This window comes from Schistocerca cancellata, chromosome 1 (assembly GCF_023864275.1).
Source record: "Schistocerca cancellata isolate TAMUIC-IGC-003103 chromosome 1, iqSchCanc2.1, whole genome shotgun sequence".
In the NCBI taxonomy this organism is placed as follows: Eukaryota; Metazoa; Arthropoda; class Insecta; order Orthoptera; family Acrididae; genus Schistocerca; species Schistocerca cancellata.
The window spans coordinates 781,134,103-781,155,864 of NC_064626.1; the positions used below are offsets into that span (position 1 = coordinate 781,134,103).

At 42.6% G+C, this 21,762-nt stretch overlaps 1 protein-coding gene across 1 annotated transcript in view; it reads right to left on the reverse strand.

Moving 5' to 3' along the window:
* Positions 1–4,549: 4,549 nt before the first annotated feature.
* The window catches only part of LOC126162317 (mite allergen Der f 3-like), a 53,624-nt gene continuing 36,411 nt past the window's right edge, over positions 4,550–21,762 (reverse strand). The window contains exons 5-6 of the mRNA XM_049918744.1: positions 18,114–18,266; positions 4,550–4,761 (exon numbers count right to left, since the gene is read on the reverse strand). Coding sequence (XP_049774701.1) covers positions 4,618–4,761; positions 18,114–18,266 — 297 coding nt within the window. The 3' untranslated portion in view covers positions 4,550–4,617. The remainder of the gene's footprint in view (positions 4,762–18,113; positions 18,267–21,762) is intronic.

A 21,762-nucleotide genomic window follows, 5' to 3' on the forward strand; every position in this document is an offset into this window, starting at 1 on the left:
GCCATAGTAATTAATGAGAATCATATATGGATTTATATTAGTATACGTTTGAACTAATTAATTTGAATAACCTGATACTCAGTATTTCCTGTACTGCGATCAATGTCTTTATACGTCGTGGGGATGTGTACAGGATAACTGGGTAGATCGAAGCAGCACAGTCATTACCTACTTGAATGAATCGTTATTTAACTTGAATTTCAGGTGTAAGTACAACCGGCAGCTACCTTTTCAAGCGCAATGCAGTGAGTCCCACTAGCACACATGCGGACTCGCCTCTGCTTATAATTAGGCTGAGCGACTCAGAATTAATTGCAGCTGCCAAAAAAAAAAAAAAAAAGACTGCTGCCAATCCATTTCACATTTGCGGCAGAATAACTACGCTGAAACGACGTAAGATCGCTTGTTGTTGTTATACTAGAATCATTACAAATCTAATATAATAAATTCATTGAAAGGTGTAAAGACTGAAGTTAAACTTGCGTTATAAAAGTTTCAGCATTGATGAATGTGCACTGTGGGTGGGATTTGATCATACTGATGCTCAAAGAGAAAGCTAAATCCAGTTGCACTGCTGAGCTCAGTGCAATACACTTCGATTTCATATTTCATACATGATTTCGATACAAAAATATTATTTATTTGTAATTACATATTAGAGATAACATATTACTGGCGCCGTCGGTGTCTGGACTTCCGTGTTATTCATTACTGGAATTGTGCTGATCTCTTATATTTTATTTTGTTCCACGTACCATGCTGTGGAACAAATACGTTTACCGTAGATGAAACTGCGTCTCTTGTATGAGCCCCGGACACGACTGTTACTGCAAGCACAAGCTTGTTGACTATCTTCAGTGTAATGTACTTTCATTAATCCGTGTGGTAGAGTCTTTTCATGTTTATCTATTATTCATAGTGTTCAGTTGGCTCCATATCGTCTAAGTAATTCTTCAACGAAGAATTTAATATTACACTGAATGTCATTTTCCTGCGTGATTTCTTGTGCTTGTCTTATATTTGTGAGCGTTAGAATTAAGTGTCTACCTCTGTAGGTCAGAACAGATTTCAATATTCAGTACATTGTTCATGTGTTATGGTGAGAACTCGCTGACAGTTTAGAATGGAGCATCTACAGCTATTGAATACTCAGGCCGAGGGGAAATAGGAGAAGAAATTGTGAGTACTAGATCCGATAGCGAACATTTTGCAGTAACTCAAATTATTAGCAGTTAGACAATCTTCGTACCAAGCAGATGTAGCTGCGAATGTACAGCAGCAGACTTCACCAGTGAAGCGACGGAACAGCCAATGAAACAGCTGAGTCGCGCAAAGCTGAAGAACAGTTTCCTCTGGAAATGAAAAGCCTGTTTACCATCGTGAACGAAATAAGAATCCGGCAGTAAAGTTTAGATTACACGGTATTCGAACTTGCAAAGCAAGTAGCAAATATAAACACAAGACACGAACAGTGATTAACGCCAAGTTTGAAGAGCAAAAGCAGCAGTTCGCAACCAGACTAAATACGTGGGCAAATCTGGAAGAAGAACGAATCACTCAGAAAGTTGATCAGGGTATCCAATCAGCTGTCGCTAATTTGAAATGTGCAAACCCTCACATGGATGCTCAGGTGAAACATGACTTACACAGAATAAAACAACACTGGAAAAGCAAGATAATAGCAATGGAGGAGAACCTAAGTTCCATTATGCCAATTCTTCAAGTTCAGGCGACATTGTCACGACGTCCTATACTGTTTCAAATCTAAAATTTTATAACACAACTACTTCATGTTCACCAATATGTTTCATGTAATGACAAGAAACTGCATTCAAAACTTGCAGTCATAAACTGCCAAATGATTTAATATGCATAAGTTAACAGATTTTTTCCACTTATTGTTATTGATCACTAGAGCAACAATGATTTGACTTCCTAATTACTGTACACCCTTGTAAGACGACTTGTATAGCAATCATTGATTAAAACAAACTCAAATTTACTTTACATTGCTTACAATCTCCACTATTTTCCATAAATAAAATTAAAGGAGGATTGTTTCTTGTTAATCTAGAAATGTGAAACGGTTGACCGAGCTCTGGTGTAGATTTTTCTATAGTTCCCTTTCGACCCGTCGCCGAATGGAAAGCTCGAAATCAATCAGTCATATTGACGACTTCACTAGCAGCTCATGAGGTAAAACAGAGCTACTTGCAAAATTTAAATATCAACCTTCGGGTATCTTGTTTGAATTCGCTACCCAGTAGTCACAGTATCAAAAAAATCTGTCACTAGCCACTTGAAGCAGCAATCAGTGAATGACACATTGATAACATAACTGATGTGCAGTAGTTCCGAACTTAATTCATATTTCTTGCACTAAATATTGTTGGAACAGTTGTATATTACTAACGTTAATTGACTGTTTGAATAGCGGTCATTGCAATAATTTTGTGAATAACGAATTTCACGTCAGCCTGTGGAAGAGCTTGATAAAGATGCTTCTTGAAAAGATATGTAGCACCTATTTTAGTTAACAAAGAATATATGTATATGGATTTATATTAGGTTACATGTAAGTTATTTAATTTGAGCAACGTACTTCGATTTCAGATAACATTCCAATCACAAGAGTATTATTTATTTGTAATTAATAGAGATAACCTTTTACGGACCATAGTAGAACAGGGACCTCACCATTCGAGATTACTGCAGATATTCTCCACTTTTCCAGTTTCCATATTGTTATAAATACACTAAATGCGCTATATGGTTTTTGTTGCCTTATAATTATGCGTGTACTCTTACAGTGTGGTAGATTCTTGAAGAAATCAGTTTGTTGTTTGTTCTGTGGAGCTTAAAACGCTATGAAACTGTATTATGTCGCAACGAAACGCTCATTAAATCCCCATCATGTGTCAAGTGTCAGCCTAGGGAGTGAAGCTAATACGAACATCCACAGTGTGCCACCTTCGAACTACGTCGAGGCAGCCTGCTTTGTGAACGGGAGATGACGATGGCACACCTAATGATAATTGTATGAAATGTATGCATTTGTTGGTAAAATTAATTTCCTTAAAACATGTGTGAATCGATTTCCGAGAACTAAGATTGAAACGCTGAGTGTGATCCGGTAATAGTCATTTTAACCATAGTTAATTTTCGCTCCGAAGTGGTGGGTGTGCTGCTCTGATACATCCTGGCGAACTGGCCGTGGTTCCATAGATCAGTCGATACCGCACTTGCCCACGAAGACAAAGGTCTCACGTTCAAGCCACAATCTGGTTCACAGTTTTAATCTGCCAGGAAGTTTCAAAATAAATTTTGGTATGACGGCTTTTTCTTCAGTGTCCGATCGGTTGGAAAATTAAAACCGCACTTCAAATCCGATGAAGCTTTGTGCAGTTATGTTGCACGGTGTCTCTAATATGAGCATAGATCGCATCACGCCGCACTTTTCACCTCAAGGCGCACAGTTAGCACGTAAACATTCTTAGAACGACAGTGTCTCCCGGCAAGTGCGCTATCTGGTTCTGAGGGTTACGCCTGATTTCATGCAGTCTGCAATAACCTGCCTTGCATAACAGCGGAGTGTGGCACTGGTTCAGGAACAATGAAGCAGCTGCAACAAATACCCTGCTGCAGCCCCTTCGATGGGAAGTATCTGATCGCGCAAAATACAGCCCGGACTTTGCTGCCTCTGATTTTCGTCTCTTAGCTCGTATGAGCCAAAGGCTACGAGAAAAGCATTTTGACACAGACAACGAGCAGCAGACCAGCTTAGAGGATTGGTGGAAAGGGTAGGCGGCTGCCTTCTTTCACGAGGGTATTGGATAGCTGGTAACGCGTTGTTAGATTTGTTTTCGTTAGGTTGATTTCAGGTCTTTGATTGCTTACTCTTTTGTTGCTTCTATGGCAACGGCAACTATCTAAGTCGGCTTGGCGACTTTGTGTCTGTGTGTGTTTTGAGCCTACGGGCGCTCAACGCCGAGGTTATTAGTGCCCGGCGATTTTGTAGAAAAACATCAGGAAGGTGTACATAAATGTTGCAAATAAAATATTCCTGAATTATTGTAGTATGGTTTCCATCTATCGACAAATCTGAGCTTAAAAAAGACAGTCCTCGTAGTTTTGTTGCCCAAGGATTTTGTCGTCAATCACTTTTTTGGAACTTTGTGGTAAGGACCTATGGGACCAAACTGCTGTGGTCATCGGTCCGAAGGTTACACACTACTACTTAATCTGTCTTAAACTAAAGTACGTTAAGGACAACACACACACCCACGCCCGATGGAGGACTCAAAATTCCGAAGCGGGGAGCCGCACGAACCGTAACAGGAGGCCTCAACCCGCGCGGCTACCCCGCGCGGCCGTCAATCCCTCTGGAAGGATTCTAGAGCTGACGTATCAGCTTTCATCTCGCTTCTATTTCACACAAAAACATTAGAAAGTTGTAAGAAATTTGACAAAGCGTTGATACGAAGAACCACAGGAACAATCTTACACCAAGTAGTAGCCCACATCGCTAAAGAAATGGAAACAAGCGGAATTCATGTTGCGCCATCTATTTTATTGTTGTTGTAGGAGATGAGCAATCCTCAGTCAGATTGCGTGCGCTCATTTCTTGTTCTCTTCGATCCAGTCGATGAAGGCGGAGACCCTGGTGTAGACGGTGGGGTAGCCCTGCAGGCCGCAGCCCTGCTGCCACGAGGCCAGCCCCACCACCTCGCCGTCCACGTCCATCGGGCTGCCGGAGTCCATCTGACAATACAAAATGAACAGCGTGAAAACTTTGCCTCACTATTTCCTTGCATAGCAAAAGCATGAGGAAAACAATATTGTTCTAAGATTTGTTGGGACATTGGGACATTTACCGCAAACTGTTCTACATGCCAGCAGTATCACCGCTGCGACTGAGGCTGTTGACATACCCTGGGATCAGCCACGGTAGCCCTGAGTATGAAATCGACGTCACTACCTCCTGACATTATGAATACTCTCCGGACTAATCCATGAGATGCAGGGTAAGGTAGAAATGGTGTTTAGATCAATACCAAAGTATGAATGGTCAAATGATTCCAAGCACAGTCAGCAAGAGATATTGTCTGCATTGAAACAGTAGTGGTAGGTGAGACATTGTGTGAAGTCACTTGCACGTAGCATATCCATCCTTTGGTTCTAAATTATACATCACTGAAATACAAGAACGTGCAGGAGACCGCTAAGGAATTAAAATCTGGGATACTCCTACTAGTGCTACCAATTTATCATTGGTGAGGGTGTAAGAAGGCTGTTTAGGTTTTTATATTGGTAACGCCACGTAGCGCTCTGTATGAAAATCACTGACTGTGCTGTGTGCAATCGGAGGCTGGTCGGCATTGTTGCAATATTTGCTATTGTGTTGGGCAGTTGGCTGTTAACAGCGCGTAGAGTTGCACATTTGGAGGTGAGCCGCCAGCAGTGGTGGATGTGGCGGAGTTTTGAGAGCGGATGATCTGGACGTGTGTCCATCAGAGACAGTAAATTTGTAAGACTGGATGTCATGAACTGCTATATATATTATGACTTTTGAACACTATTAAGGTAAATACATTCTTTGTTATTTATCAAAATCTTTCATTTGCTAACTATGCCTATCAGTAGTTAGTGCCTTCAGTAGTTTGAATCTTTTATTTAGCTGGCAGTAGTGGCGCACGCTGTATTACAGTAGTTTGAGTAACGAAGATTTTTGTGAGGTAAGTGATTCATGAAAGATGTAGGTTGTTAGTCAGGGCCATTCTTTTGTAGGAATTATTAAAAGTCAGATTGCGTTGCGCTAAAAATATTGTCAGTTTAGTGTTGATCAGAATACGTAAAGAGCGAAATGTCTGAGTACGTTCAGTTCTGCTCAGCTGTTTGAAAATCAAATAATGTAAGAGGTTTATCAGCACAGTGATTCATTAATTTTTCTAAGGGGACGCTTCAAGGGACATTCGGCTACTGTAATCTTAGTCACGGATATTTTGACACGACGTCATAAATCTGCCAGTCCGTAGCTCATTTGCGTTATGAAACGCTAATGAAACAGATGAAGCCGACATCGACTTTAGATTGGCGCTTTGTATTTTCCTATGGAAAACTTCATGCCTCGCAGTTGATAGGTGAAGGAATCACAGCTGTAATTTTAAGCCATTGCATCCGTACTTTGCAAATATTCATGTGGTATGTGGCGGAGATTGCGTTGTGTAATGTGTGAGGAAGCTAAAATTGCAACTGTCAGATATACGCATTTCGTTAATAATAACAGCCCTATTATACTTCCGTGATGTACATCCCGCATTAATGTCACTTCTGATGATATCTCCCCATTGCGACTTACCGATTTCAGTTTTGCGTAATTTTCAACATTGCGCCCGAGCGCAAATGAATGGAAGAATTCTCAGAGGTAAGGAAACATGCTACCAGACCGGCCACTCATGGTATACCGTTCTGGACAACCCAGCGCGCTGAGTCCCACACGATCTGGGCTGGCGGCGAAGCTGTAACGCTACGCGCGGTCGTACGAAGGAGCTCCGCTATGAAGTCAGGTTTGATCGCTTGGTTATTGCTCGGCAGTTTGCCCCGTTGGTTCCTGACGTTTGATTTAGGATCAAACATGTGTAGCGCCTAATCTTAACTTTACAGCTGAGGGCCGCCATTCTGCAGTTCGCCATCCTGTGATCCAATGTTCTTACAGTATTAGAGGAACGCTCACAGATGCCCTGTCACTCTACGTGACACATTTCGATTACATCAAAATGGTGAAATACATTTAGGGCTGGGAAAGGAAAAAGAGTAAGCAGCCGACGAGAAGAAAAACGTTCTACGAGACTGAGCGTGGAAATTGAGAATCTTAAACGTGACAGGGAAGCTAGAAAGGAAGTGGATGGAGCTTATGCGAGCTCAACAGAGACGTTATCAAAGTGAAAGCCACGAAATCAGGAAAGCGAAATGCAAAGGCACAATCTAGTAGCTGGAGGTCAGTGATGTGAAATGCGTACCGGAACTAGGATTTGGAGTGGCGATGTCGGCTTGAAAGGCGCCGCAAATTTAAAATATCATTTATTTACACTAAAAAAATAGAATCAAATACCACCCAGAAGGGCTGTGCATCCAGTTATCATTTACAAGTACGTTCATCATTGCCGGCCGGAGTGGCCGAGCGGTTAAAGGCGCTACAGTCTGGAACCGCACGACCGCTACGGTCGCAGGCTCGAATCCTGCCTCGGGCATGGATGTGTGTGATGTCCTTAGGTTAGTTAGGTTTAAGTAGTTCTAAGTTCTAGGGGACTGATGACCACAGCAGTTGAGTCCCATAGTGCTCAGAGCCATTTGAACCATTTTTTTACGTTCATCATTCAATAGAGAAACCACATGCACATATAGCTAAAACATCAACTCATCTTCGTCAGTTCAAAATCCAGTAACTATAGCTCAAGAACAAAAAATTAAACCCTTTAGTTAATTTATTTTTAAGCAAATAAAATGCTCGCCCACAGTTTGAACGGTTAGCTCAAGATAGCAGATTAATGCCTTCCTTGTATTTACTTAAAATATTATCAGTCTCTCAGCTGTCTTGAAACCGTTGTAAAAATTCACACAAAACAGTCAGGAATCATTAGCAACTACAGCCTAAACTACCATAGCTACAAATCGGTTTCATCCGTATTAATTATTAACCACCAGAGGGAAGGATGCCAAAATATGAAATAACTAGAATTAGTGTCAACTACGCTGTGCAAAAGGGTAATAAAGAACTTACAGCAATTTGTTTGCTAGCCAGTAGCGAATAACACTCTCTCTCGACAAAACCTGTGCCCACTAGCAAATAGCGATTCAAATGCAGTTGCGTAGATTTGTATGATCAGTGGCTCGCGGTGAACTAAGCAATTCAACACATATGCCAGTTCACTGATCCATCCAGAAATAATGACTTTCGCAACTAATCAGCAACCGAACCGCAATGGGGCCCTACAAGACACAGGAACTCCCCCGCTACGGAAACTTTTGCACCGCACAGAAACTGGAGCAGATCGATACCGTCCCAAGGCAGCTTGTTAGTAAGAAGTCTACCAATGAGAGGCAGTCGGCGGCGACACGGCACGTGATTTCCCGAGACCCCGCTATCACTCCAGCAGATGTGTAGTGTCGCACGGCTGCTCTGAGAGGAAAGACCGGCAGCGCGTACCGGAAGGACGAGCGGTAGCCAACGTCGCAGCCTCCAATGTCTGTGCGGTGCCAGGAAGTTACTCGGATAGCACGCACGGCCCACGCTCCGATCGTCAGTGGGAGGTTTGAATTCAGCGAGGGTCGTGACAGGATGGTACCGCCACAAAATGAAAAAGTTAAGGATCTCTGGTCAGACGAATATGGGATAACATTAACAACAGTTGGAAATGGTGCAAAAAAAAAAAAAAAAAGAGATAGGACATTCACATTCATAGGATATGTGCATTAATATGTTTTATAGAAATGATTAACATTTCAGTCACATCGGCTCGGTATGAGCTGTTGCCAAGTAGGTACACGGCCCTGATAACCTTTCCATGCGTGACGGCATCGACGCATATAAGGCGCGAATGGTGTCTTATGATATAGCCATAAATGCTGCTTCCGAAGTCATCTGTGGGGGTCAGCATTGCGTCACAGCACTGCTCCCGTTGTTTCTCCATATCTCACACATTTCCGACTGGCGACCAGTTTGGTGATCCGGCGGGCCATGGCAAAAGTCTAACAACCTGTCACCAAGAAGGCAAGTGTTCGTGCAGCAACATGCGGTCTGGAAGTGGCTTGCTGAAGAATGGCGTCTGGGGTGTTTTATAAAAAGGGTATGGCTACGGGTCGCAGGATGTACGTACGTGGCATTGTTCGCAGTGCCCTATACATACAACAACTGTGTTTTGTGGTAGAACACAATACCATCCCACGCCATAAGGCCTCGAGCTGGCGTTATATGCCTTGTGCGAATGCAGTCACTGTGATCCGCTCCCCCTGTATGCGCGAACCAAAATGCTGCCATCATTTTTTAAACAAGCAGAAGCTGGATTCGTCCGAAAATACTGTTTGATGACTTTCCTCTCTACAGTCACGTCGTTACATATAGGGTAGTATTCATCTCATGCTAGGTGAGGAGGACCCTACGTCATAGTAACGTAACGCTATGTCATCGTGACGCAAATGAAGCTAAATCGACTTCATGAGTACGTCTATCGATCTTTGCAGTTGAACCACGGAGGTTGCACCAATAACGTAAATAGACATTTACAATCGAAGTTACAGCAGTTGTGTGGTATGCTCATCCCAGTTGAATTACTTATTAAGCTGTACTCTCAACTACTTTGGATGTTATTGTTTGTTTCTTGATGTAATGAATGTCTGAACGAAGGAACCATAACCACAACGAAAGTCTAAACAATCGAGTAGTCATTTTTTTTAATTCGATTAATTGTGCATAAATCATATGAATAGAAACGTGAAATAGAGAGAAAATAAAGTGCTTTGTATTTTTATAAAAGCCAATAGATTGTACATAATTCTTCTGGGCAGAAACGTTAAACTGAGAAATTAATGTGGTTGCAACGATAATTCCGAATTTGGCAGGAATTTTTATTTTTCCTTCATGCTGTAGATCAGCACAGAAACTTGTGCTCTTCAAAAATAAATTATTGCGGATGATTATAATATACTGACCTGTTATAACACGTCATTATTTTTCTTTATACGTTGTATACTGTGAAAAAACAATGACATGCAAGTCACGTTTATCAGCATTTTAAGCAACTGAAAGCAGTGAGTGCTGTAGCCATTTTCAGCTACTTTTTGTATGATTCTTGGGCAATATGGAAATAGCTATAGTAATCATGCCAGACACCACCAAAATTTTTACCATGTCTATTAAGAGAATAATCAAAGACAGTATTCCACTATCGCATATGAAACATCACTTAGTGCTGCTAAACACTGTGGGCTGTTGAGGTTATTTTGTCAAGTAGCTCACCAATTGTGACAGTCACTGTTCAACATAATTTGGCAACTACTAGAAAACTTACTTTTTTATAGTTGATACTGCTTAAATATTGAAATGTGAGTAAGAGTTATAGACGAAATATCATTGTTTTTTTCACAGTATACAGCATATAAAATGTGACAAGTGTTATAAACAGGTTACATTATAGATTATAATCATTAATAATAATTTATTTCTGAAGAACAAAATTTTCTGAGTTAATCTGCAACATGAAGGCAAAATTAAAATTCGAGCAACATTCGGAATTATCTTTGGAAACACATTAATTTCTCGGTTTAACGTTTCTGCCCAGAAGAATTATGTACAATCCATTTGCTTTTATAAAAATATGGAACACTTTAATTTCTCCCTATTTCACGTTTCTATCCATATGATTTATGAACAGTTAATTGGTTTTTAAAAAAATGAGTGCTCGCGTTTTTTTACTTTCGTTGTGGTTATGGTTCCTTCATTCAGATATTCATTATGTTCATGAAACAGACAATAACATCTCACATCCTTGCGATTACAGCTTAAAAATTAATTATTTCACGTTTCTGTCGACACAATCATGCACGATTCATGGGATTTTTTAAAAATAACTACAAACTTTTTTTTTACTTTCGTTATGTTCATGAAATATCAAATAACATCCCAAATTCTTTCGATTACAGCTTAATAATTAATTATTTCATGTTTCTTTCCATATGATTTATGGGCGATTCATCGGATATAAAAAAAATTACTGCAAACGTTTCTTTCTTTACTTTCGTTACGGTTCCTTTGTTCAGACATTCATTATGTTCAAGAAACACACAATAACGTCCAAAATTGTTAGGATTCCAGCTTAATAACTAATTCAACTGGGATGAGCATACCACACAACTGCTGTAACTTCGTTTGTACACGTCTATTTTCATTTAGCTTCCACGTTATCGGTGGAGCCTCTGTGCTACAACTGCAAAGATCGATATACGTACTCATAAAGCCGATTTCGGTTTATTTACGTCACGATGACGTAGCGTTACTGTAAGTACGGTGTTTATGTTTTCTTATTGGCAACGTTACGTAGCGCTCTGTGTGCTAATTTGCATTGTTGTCTGCCATTGTAGTGTTGGGCAGCTGGATGTTAACAGCGCGTAGCGTTGCGCAGTTGGAGGTGAGCCGCCAGCAGTGGTGGATGTGGGGAGAGAAATGGCGGAGTTTTGATATTTGTAAGAATGGATGTTATGAACTGCTATATATATTATGACTTTTAAGGTAAATACAATGTTTGTTCTCTATTAAAATCTTTAATTTGCTAACTTGCCTACTAGTAGTTAGTGCCTTCCGTAGTTTGAATCTGTTATTCAGCTGGCAGTAGTGGCGCTCGCTGTATTGCAGTAGTTCGAGTAACGGAGATTTTTGGTGAGGCAAGTGATTTGTGAAAGGTATAGATTAACGTTAGTCAGGGCCATTCTTTTGTAGGGATTTTTGAAAGTCAGATTGCGTTGCGCTAAAAAAATATTGTGTGTCAGTTTAAGCACAGTCATGTACAATTTTTATAAGAGGACGTTTCATTACGTCCTTGTGACATAGGGTTCTCCTCGCCTAGCGAGAGATGAATGCTACTCTTGCATATACTGTTAACGTCTGACATGCTTCTACAAATTCGTCAAAGATGGGCTGAGAAGTGCACAACACGCACGTAGCCCGTACCGTGATAAACGGCGACGGAGTGTCACGGTGTGTTGCAATGTTTCGCTGTTTCGCCAGAGCCGAGGAGGACGCAGATCTGTCCTGCAATGACTTTCGGATAAGGTGTCGATCTTCTCAGCGGATGGTCTGGGTAGTGCGGCTTGACCCATCTCGTCGTGTGCTACGGCCTGCAGTGAACCATTCTGCACACTCCTGTGCACTGCAGACACACTTCGTGCCACACGAGCAGCAATTTCCCGGATGGATGCATCACATTCTCTCTTGCCAATAAAGCCCCCTCTTCGAAACGCACTGATTTGACGGTACGGTTCACGCATACATCTGCGAGGCATCCTGCACGTCTGGTCAAATCACACTGATCCATTACTGTCGGTTTACAACGACAACGAGAGCCGCAGGCACATTTTACCCGTGTTTAGAATTGCACCAAGATATTGAAGTAGATGGTTCAAATGGCTCTGAGCACCATGGGACTTAACATCTATGGTCATCAGTCCCCTAGAACTTAGAACTACTTAAATCTAACTAACCTAAGGACATCACACAACACCCAGCCATCACGAGGCAGAGAAAATCCCTGACCCCGCCGGGAATCGAACCCGGGGACACGGGCGCGGGAAGCGAGAACGCTACCGTATTGAGGTAGAACTTGAATCCCTGGGCCGATATGGTTGAGAGGCTAATCATTTCTGCAGAACATACTAATGTTCATGTCCTCTGAAAGTTAACGTCCTATCTCTAGTCGTTCAAGATATTTTTTTGCTGAAGATGAGTGAATTTGAACAATTCAATTGTAGGATTGCCCTTCAGACTTCACACTTTTAAGACTGTTCTCTTCTCTAATGTCTCTTTTTCCTGAGGACTTGTACTTGTTTTCATTGACAGAAATTTTATCTTCTTCCATACGTTTGTCTCCATTCTTCATTACATTCTTGCACTTTGTTGTTTAAATTAAATATTCCTAATTCTTCTCTTATATTCTACTTTATCATAAGATCATTTCCTGATCAACCTTTTACATACTTCACTTCATTAGATACTACAATGGATTTTTTAGTCCAGGATTCACTGCATAGCGCAATACTTAGTGTCTTTCCTCGTCTTGTCCTTAAGTTTTATTTTTAATTACTCATATGTGCTGAAATTTGTTGATTTTATTCTACACATCGTTACCGTTATTTAAGTTGATGTCGCAACCCCAATATCTAACATTTGAAATTTCGTCCAGTGTCTCACCTTGAAAGAGAGAAAAAAAAAATCTAATCTATGTGCATATAACGGCGGTGAGTTGAATGAAATGGAACGGGTTCCTAGTCAGATGAATATAAGGTAGTATAGACAGCAGCACAAAATCATATAACGCAAGGAAGATACGTTATTAATAGGAAGGTAGGGCAGAGAATGAGTTAGTGAGCAGTTCAGTGATAGGTTTGCTCTCGTCAGAATCCACGTCAACCAACGCCATGAACAACAGTCAAGTATGCATGCCGACGCCACAAGCGGAAGATCAAGAGATAAATTAAGCGTACTAAAATATTCAACACGCTAATCACCCTGTAAAAAAGATGATAATATAATATCCTGAGAGACTGGGACGCGGAAGTGGGCGAGGGAATAGCAGGAAGGGTTAAGGAAGAGTGTGGGCTTGGTAGTAGGAATGCGAGAAGAGAAATTCTAATTCATTTCTGTAATAGATTTCAGCTAGAAGCTGTCAGAGGTTATGAATTTTCTGTACAAATGGTTTAAAGAACAGAAAGGGCGATTTGTGTAGGCTACTTAAAATAAGGAATGCGGAACACTTAATCTGGGAGAGGCTGACGGTCTCCAGTTAGCGTCTTACAGACTGTCCTGCGTTTACGTCTAGAATCTTCCGTATCAGTCATTGTGCTATATTTATTGGCAAATACGACATAAATCCAGCATGATTTTGGCGTTTATTAACTATCTACTGTCTCACTTTCTACATACTGGTATGCTGAAGCCGGCGGATCACTTTCACTAGAAGAACTTTTATCGTTTCTCAAGTTCTCTGCATGAGGATATGCAATATTTTCTAAGTTTGTTACAAACTGGAGTGCCTTGAAGGCATTACTTATCATCGACGTACACGGTGGTTCAGTGATAATGTGACAGACTTTCAGGTATGATGGAGAATCGTAAAGGTACCGACTTGAAGTAAGGAAACCTAGTCCGGAAACGACAGAGTTGACAGTTATAAGCGGAAAACGTTCTGAGACCTCAGACAGTGGCTCTGTGCTACTGCAAGCTCTTTGCTTTCCATATTTTTGGAGGAGGTAGTATGGACCAAAGCAAGAAAAAATTATCTAGCGTACGTGGGCTTAGGAGCTATGAGCATTTGTTCAGTAGAAGGGCTGTTATTTAACAACAGCAGAGTTAAGTGCTCACGGCCCTTAGGGTATTGATTTTCGAACCCGTGTTAACTCGACATTTTTTCTTGTTTTGGTCCTCCTCAGCTATGGAATGCAAAAAACTTGCAGTAACAGATGTCATCTCTCACAAGCATCAGAACGTTATTCTCTTGTAAGTTTCGAGTCGGATATTTGCAAACCACGGTCCCTTACATCAAATTGATAAATTTACCGTTCTCCATTATTCCTGGAAATCAACACGGAGTCATCCTGTGTATCTGTATGTCCTGTTACGGAAAACAGATTAATAATGTAAGACTAATTTCCGTTTCCCCAGCACTTGGCAAGATTCCAAATATGGCTACAACGTCCATACAGGCTGCCGAAACATTGTTCGGTGTCCGTTCTGTTGCCACCTGTACAGGACTTCTCAACTTGAAGGGAAGTCCTGGGTGCTAATTTCTTCGAACTATTTGCTCTCTCTATGATAGACTATCCCCAGTTTTGTTTTGCTTTCGTTTTCTAATAGGAGGAAAGCGGTGCGACTGTCTTGAGCTGATGCAAAATACTTAGTATGTTGCGAACAACATTCGTATGCTACTTTGCTGTCGTTCTCCCCGTCTGTGGAATGTACAGGAGTTGGAGAAAAATAGGGAAAGAACGGCGAGAAATGCATGCTGGAACATAAATGCCGTTGCTAGCCAAGCCTGTAGGTTACGCCGTTGTATTTGAGAAGAGTGGCATCTGTTGCAATGTCTTCAATACGAAGAGAGTGTCAGTGGTGGTCAGAACAACGTTCTGTATAGTTGTGAATAGTTCTATGTAGTAAATTCGAACGTGGGCAAATGGTTGGTTCTCGTACGGTGGGAGCTTCCGTAACCTTGGCTGACGAACTGTTTGGTATTTGAAGAGTCACCGTATCCAAGACTTATATCGCATATCGCGAAAGCGGAAAAATATCAACCGCTACATCACAACGCGAACGAAAGTGTGTGTAGAGTGATTATGACGCATGCCCATGGAAGAGGATTGCAACGACACCAGCAAAAGTCATTGCAGGCCTGAATGTCGCATCGCGAACCAAGTCAACAACAACACAGCACGACTAGAACTCTGTAAGCAGGAAATTTGAAGTCGGGCAGGAATTCGACAACCACTCTTCAGTGAAGTAATTGCCTATAACAGGAAAAAGTGGTGCCCAAGCCATAAAACTCGGAGTGCGGAGCAGTGGAAGAAAATCATGTGGTTGAATGAGTCTTATATCATACCGTTTGCAGCTTCTGACTGAATTTAAGTCGCAAGAGTGAATCATGGCGCCGGTTCAGGAATAATTTGGGTAGCCACATCGTGCTATTCCACAGACGTCATGCTTCCACTGCAAGGTAGCACTAATGGAAAGGGTTATATTGATCGTTTAGGCCAGTCAGGTACATGCCATGATACAATATTTGTTCCCCAGTGGTGATGCTGCGTACCAAGACGACAAAACTCCTGTTCAAACAGCTAACATCATCCAAAACTGGTGTTGTGATGGCAACGATGAAGTGTCGCATCTCCCTGGTCACTACAGTGACCAGATTTCCATGTGACTGAGCCTCTGTGGAATAATCTCGAAAGAAGTCTGCGTGATCGCTGTTCGCCTCTCTCATTGTCACCCCAACATTACACTATTCTTCAGGAATAATGGTATAAGATTTTCTCGAAAACCATTCAGGTCCTTTATTTATCCATTCTGGCAAGAATGGAAGCTGGTGTAAATCAGCAATGGGAAAAACCGACTGGTTAAATCCCATACCCGTACTTTAGTTCCGAATAACGGGTATTTCTCGGTATTGGTTTGGTCTGGATTTTTTACTAATACCCGAATAAAAATCCCAGAATATCAATAAGCCATAGCAACAGTGCAAAAATTTTTCGTTTTTAAAGAAAATTTTCTAAAAAAAAGGAAGAAATTTTTATACGTAGGATTTGTCTTACTTTTAAATATTGTGTTTTTACAGAAAATGTCAGAAGCAGTAGGTGCTATTTTAATAACAAAGTCGACAGAAACGAACAACGATCATATGACATAAGACTTGCTGAGACAGTAATGTCCCTGTTGCCGTGTTTCGTGGTTTAAGGTACGCATGTACGAACAGTTTGGAAGACTTGCCCCCACCTGGTCTACGAGCAGTTTCTCGCTGTTGCCACCGCACGTCCGTTATATAGCAGAATGCTACCAACCTTACTCCGAATATAGCTTTGCGAAGTGACATTACAATGAAGTACGATGTTCCATTTGCTTTAAAAAATTAAAGATTTGTCTGCTATTTCTGTGACATAATGAAAGAGGAAAGGGATTACGGTAACAGTAATGCATTAAAAACATGAGTATACACTCACAGCCGGCCGCGGTGGCCGAGCGGTTCTTGGCGCTAAAGTCTGGAACCGCGCGACCGCTACGGTCACAGGTTCGAATCCTGCCTCAGGCATGGATGTGTGTGATGTCCTTAGGTTAGTTAGGTTTAAGTAGTTCTAAGTTCTAGGGGACTGACCTCAGATGTTAAGTCCCATAGTCCTCAGAGCCATTTGAGCCATTTTTATACACTCATAATGCAAAATAAAAGTAGAAATTAGCTGAGCTGCTGCAAGTGTCTTACGTAATATGCCTTTATCTGCTTGTATCCCTTGAAAACGAATTAAAATTAAAAACAGAATTCTTCGACCTCCATTTGTATCCTTTAGCATTGACTATTCGTAATTCCCAAATACTTATACGATCCCTGATTACATCATGATTTTTCAGCAGAGTTTCAGAAAATAAGAATCAAAATTAATATAGTGGTAATTTCAACTAGTATTCAACCAATTGTCACTTTTTGAGAATAGCAGCGAACGGTGGACGAAGTTCTCTTTTACTTGCCTATTTAATTTAATATTTTGATTCTATGTATCTTGAAACTGAGAGGCTCAATGTTTTTCAGTCTTTGTCCGGTTTCTACATTTATTGCAGGTAATGATAGTGACAAAAACCCGATAATCGGTTATTATGATTGGTTTAACAATCAGATTAAACTGGAGCAGGAAAAAAAAAAAATAGAAAACCAGTTGTTTCAGCGATAACCACAATCCCTATTTTGTATGCCACTGGGTTTCCTACCACATATTAGACGTAGTAATGTGTTCGTGGTGGTTACATATTTTTTGTTCAACCCCTGTATGTTGCATTCACTGTTAAAAATTATTTGTTGTAAACCACTGTCCGTCTATGCGTAATTCTGCTGCTAACTACGTATTCCATCACTTGCATAGCGGCAATTTTGACAGCTTATGGCTTTATTAACTGAACTTTTAATTCAATTTCCAAATTTCTCCCTGAAATCCTTTACTGCTTGCTCAGTGTACAGATTGAATAACACTGAGAATATGCTACAATCCTGTCTCACTCCCACCTTAACCTGCTTTCCTCTCATGTCTTTAATCTCTTGCAACTGCAATACAGTTTATTGTATATACATTGTTAATAATCTTCCATTCCCTCTATTTTACCCCTGCTAGCCTCAAACTTTCAAACAGCATATTCCAGTCAAACTGTAAAATTTTTCATTAAATCTGTAAATGCAGGTTGGCCTTTCTTCAACATCTTCTAAGGTAAGGCATAGGGTCAGTATTGCCTTGATTGTTCCTGCATTTCTGAAACCACAAACTGATCGACCCCACAGATCAGCGGCAATCAGTTTCCCCATTCCTCTGTAAATAATTTGTCTATATTTTGCAATCACAACTTACTAAACTGATGTAAAGTAATTGGATGGATAAGAAAAAATTCTTCTGACCAAACAGTGGCAGAAGAACAAACATATAAATGTATTGAAACCATCAAGCTTTCGGAACCAGTGGCTCCTTCTTCACTCTTCTCCTGCAAACTGAGTTTGGTCAACCATCTTAACATCCCCCAACCTTGACCGTTGCCTCCCAGAGCAGTGATAACTCATGATCACAAGAACTAGTCAGATATCTGCAGATATTTGTGGCGTACTCACGTTGCAGGCGCCCTTGCCCGGTTGCGGCACCTCCTCGCAGATGTGGCTCTCGTACACGGGGTCTCCGGGGGCGTAGGCGGCGCGGCACGTCTCCAGGTCCACGATGACCGTGTCGACCTTCTGCAGAACGTTGGGCAGCAGGTCTACGTCCCGCTGAAAACACCACCAATTCACGTCGAGAACAAACCAAATATCCCCTCTCTTCTTTTCTGTAGAGGGTTCCTAATTAGCCCCTGATAAGATAACGTACTGTTTCTTTTTCTTCGACTATTTCTCACAACATACACAGAAACCTTATGACTAAATACGAAAACAGTTTCATTACAAAGCTGACCCATATAAAGCAACGTTCGTTGTTTCGCTACTAGTATTGCTGTGAAAGGTAAACGCACACTTTAAGGACATCGTGTTTGACACTGCATGCCGGCAAATTATGTAGGACGTTCGTCCTCATCGGTACAGGTCTAAGAAATGGAGAAAAGTACCAGTGGGACGTTTCATCTGTCAGACATGACACCACCAGAAGAGTAGTTAAGATTCAAGAACGGTAAATTCTCCGAAAGAAAAGACGTACAACCACGTTGTGTCACAACACCCTTGCAATATAATGCTGTTGCTAAAATTTTGTAACGAGAGATATCAAGTCGTTAAATGATGTGCCCTTAAAGGAATCAAGACTGAACAAGGCACACGTGGCGACATGCGTACTCAACGCGTTCAGCTTTTTCTTTTGGTCCCATTAAAGAGGACATCCAGTAGCTAAAAGAGAACTGAAAAAATAAATAAATAAGTCACTTACGAGGGGCGTTCAATAAGTAACGCAACACATTTTTGGCCCACATCTCGTGGTCGTGCTGTAGCGTTCTCGCTTCCCACGCCCGGGTTCCCGGGTTCGATTCCCGGCGGGGTCAGGGATTTTCTCTGCCTCGTTATGGCTGGGTGTTGTGTGCTGTCCTTAGGTTAGTTAGGTTTAAGTAGTTATAAGTTCTAGGGGACGTATGACCACAGCAGTTGAGTCCCATAGTGCTCAGAGCCATTTTTCTTTGCAACACATTTTTTTTTGCAACACATTTTTTCTGAAAGCAGATTTTGTTTCTTCAGGATTCCAATCCACTGCAGTATTCCCCATTCTTTTGTCTACAAAACCCCATTTTTCAACACAATCTCCGTTCAGTGCGACAGCCTTGCGCTACCTCACTGGCAGGGCTTGAGTGCCCGCATAGTACGACTCTTTTGGTCGATGTCGAAGCCATCGTCTTGGTGCATCAATAACTTCCCCATCATACACGTACTGTTTCCTGGGGAGTGCATCCATCGTTACGGTAAACAGATGGAAGTCAGAAGGTGCGAGATCCGGACAGTAGGGTGGATGAGGAAGAACAGTCCAATGAAGTTTTGTGAGGTTCTCTTGGAACGGCGGACTTGGATGAGGCCTTGCTTTGTCACGGAGACGTTCATTTGCACTTTTGTGGCGACGAACACGCTGAAGTCGTTTCTTCAGTTTCGTGAGGTTAGCACAATATACACTCCTGGAAATTGAAATAAGAACACCGTGAATTCATTGTCCCAGGAAGGGGAAACTTTATTGACACATTCCTGGGGTCAGATACATCACATGATCACACTGACAGAACCACAGGCACATAGACACAGGCAACAGAGCATGCACAATGTCGGCACTAGTACAGTGTATATCCACCTTTCGCAGCAATGCAGGCTGCTATTCTCCCATGGAGACGATCGTAGAGATGCTGGATGTAGTCCTGTGGAACGGCTTGCCATGCCATTTCCACCTGGCGCCTCAGTTGGACCAACGTTCGTGCTGGACGTGCAGACCGCGTGAGACGACGCTTCATTCAGTCCCAAACATGCTCAATGGGGGACAGATCCGGAGATCTTGCTGGCCAGGGTAGTTGACTTACACCTTCTAGAGCACGTTGGGTGGCACGGGATACATGCGGACGTGCATTGTCCTGTTGGAACAGCAAGTTCCCTTGCCGGTCTAGGAATGGTAGAACGATGGGTTCGATGACGGTTTGGATGTACCGTGCACTAATCAGTGTCCCCTCGACGATCACCAGTGGTGTACGGCCAGTGTAGGAGATCGCTCCCCACACCATGATGCCGGGTGTTGGCCCTGTGTGCCTCGGTCGTATGCAGTCCTGATTGTGGCGCTCACCTGCACGGCGCCAAACACGCATACGACCATCATTGGCACCAAGGCAGAAGCGACTCTCATCGCTGAAGACGACTCGTCTCCATTCGTCCCTCCATTCACGCCTGTCGCGACACCACTGGAGGCGGGCTGCACGATGTTGGGGCGTGAGCGGAAGACGGCCTAACGGTGTGCGGGACCGTAGCCCAGCTTCATGGAGACGGTTGCGAATGGTCCTCGCCGATACCCCAGGAGCAACAGTGTCCCTAATTTGCTGGGAAGTGGCGGTGCGGACCCCTACGGCACTGCGTAGGATCCTACGGTCTTGGCGTGCATCCGTCCGTCGCTGCGGTCCGGTCCCAGGTCGACGGGCACGTGCACCTTCCGCCGACCACTGGCGACAACATCGATGTACTGTGGAGACCTCACGCCCCACGTGTTGAGCAATTCGGCGGTACGTCCACCCGGCCTCCCGCATGCCCACTATACGCCCTCGCTCAAAGTCCGTCAACTGCACATACGGTTCACGTCCACGCTGTCGCGGCATGCTACCAGTGTTAAAGACTGCGATGGAGCTCCGTATGCCACGGCAAACTGGCTGACACTGACGGCGGCGGTGCACAAATGCTGCGCAGCTAGCGCCATTCGACGGCCAACACCGCGGTTCCTGGTGTGTCCGCTGTGCCGTGCGTGTGATCATTGCTTGTACAGCCCTCTCGCAGTGTCCGGAGCAAGTATGGTGGGTCTGGCACACCGGTGTCAATGTGTTCTTTTTTCCATTTCCAGGAGTGTACTTTAGAGTTGATCGTAAAACAGAATAGCCGCTTCAGAGTCCCAGACGACTGCCGCATTCCTTTACGAGCTGAGGGTGAGTCTTTGAACACTTTCTTCAAAGAAGAGGTGATGTGCATCGGATGCAGTTTTGTTACTGGTTCAAAGTGATGAACGCATGTTTCATCGCCTGTGACGATGTTCGAGAATAAATTTTGACGATCAGCCTCGTAATACGCAAACAGTTCCGCACAGATGGTCCTCCGGTGCTCTCTGTGTCTTCTGTTAGGTGGCGAGGAACCCAGTGGGCACCAATCTTTGAGTACATAAACTGGCGGGCGAGAATGTCAGCACTACCAAGATAGACGTCCAAGATAGACGTTGAGCAGGGATGTGATTGAGTATGGTCTGTCCATCACCCCGAATGATAATGTCTGCACGTTCCAATATTGCAGGACTCACATACGTGTACGTCCGACAGCACAGGAGATCGGATGGGTTTGGGCGACCTAGTTATTATGACGACACCCGCCTCGCTCAAAGAATCACCGTGCTTTTGTTCACTAGCAGTTCACCGTAGATACTCTGCAAACGCCTCTGAATATCTGCGACACTCTGGTTTTCCGTCAAAAGAAAGTCAGCGACAGCTCTATTCTTGAAACGTATCTCCGTTACAGCTGCCATTTTGGAGGCTACGTATAGCGACGCCACGTATCGGAACTT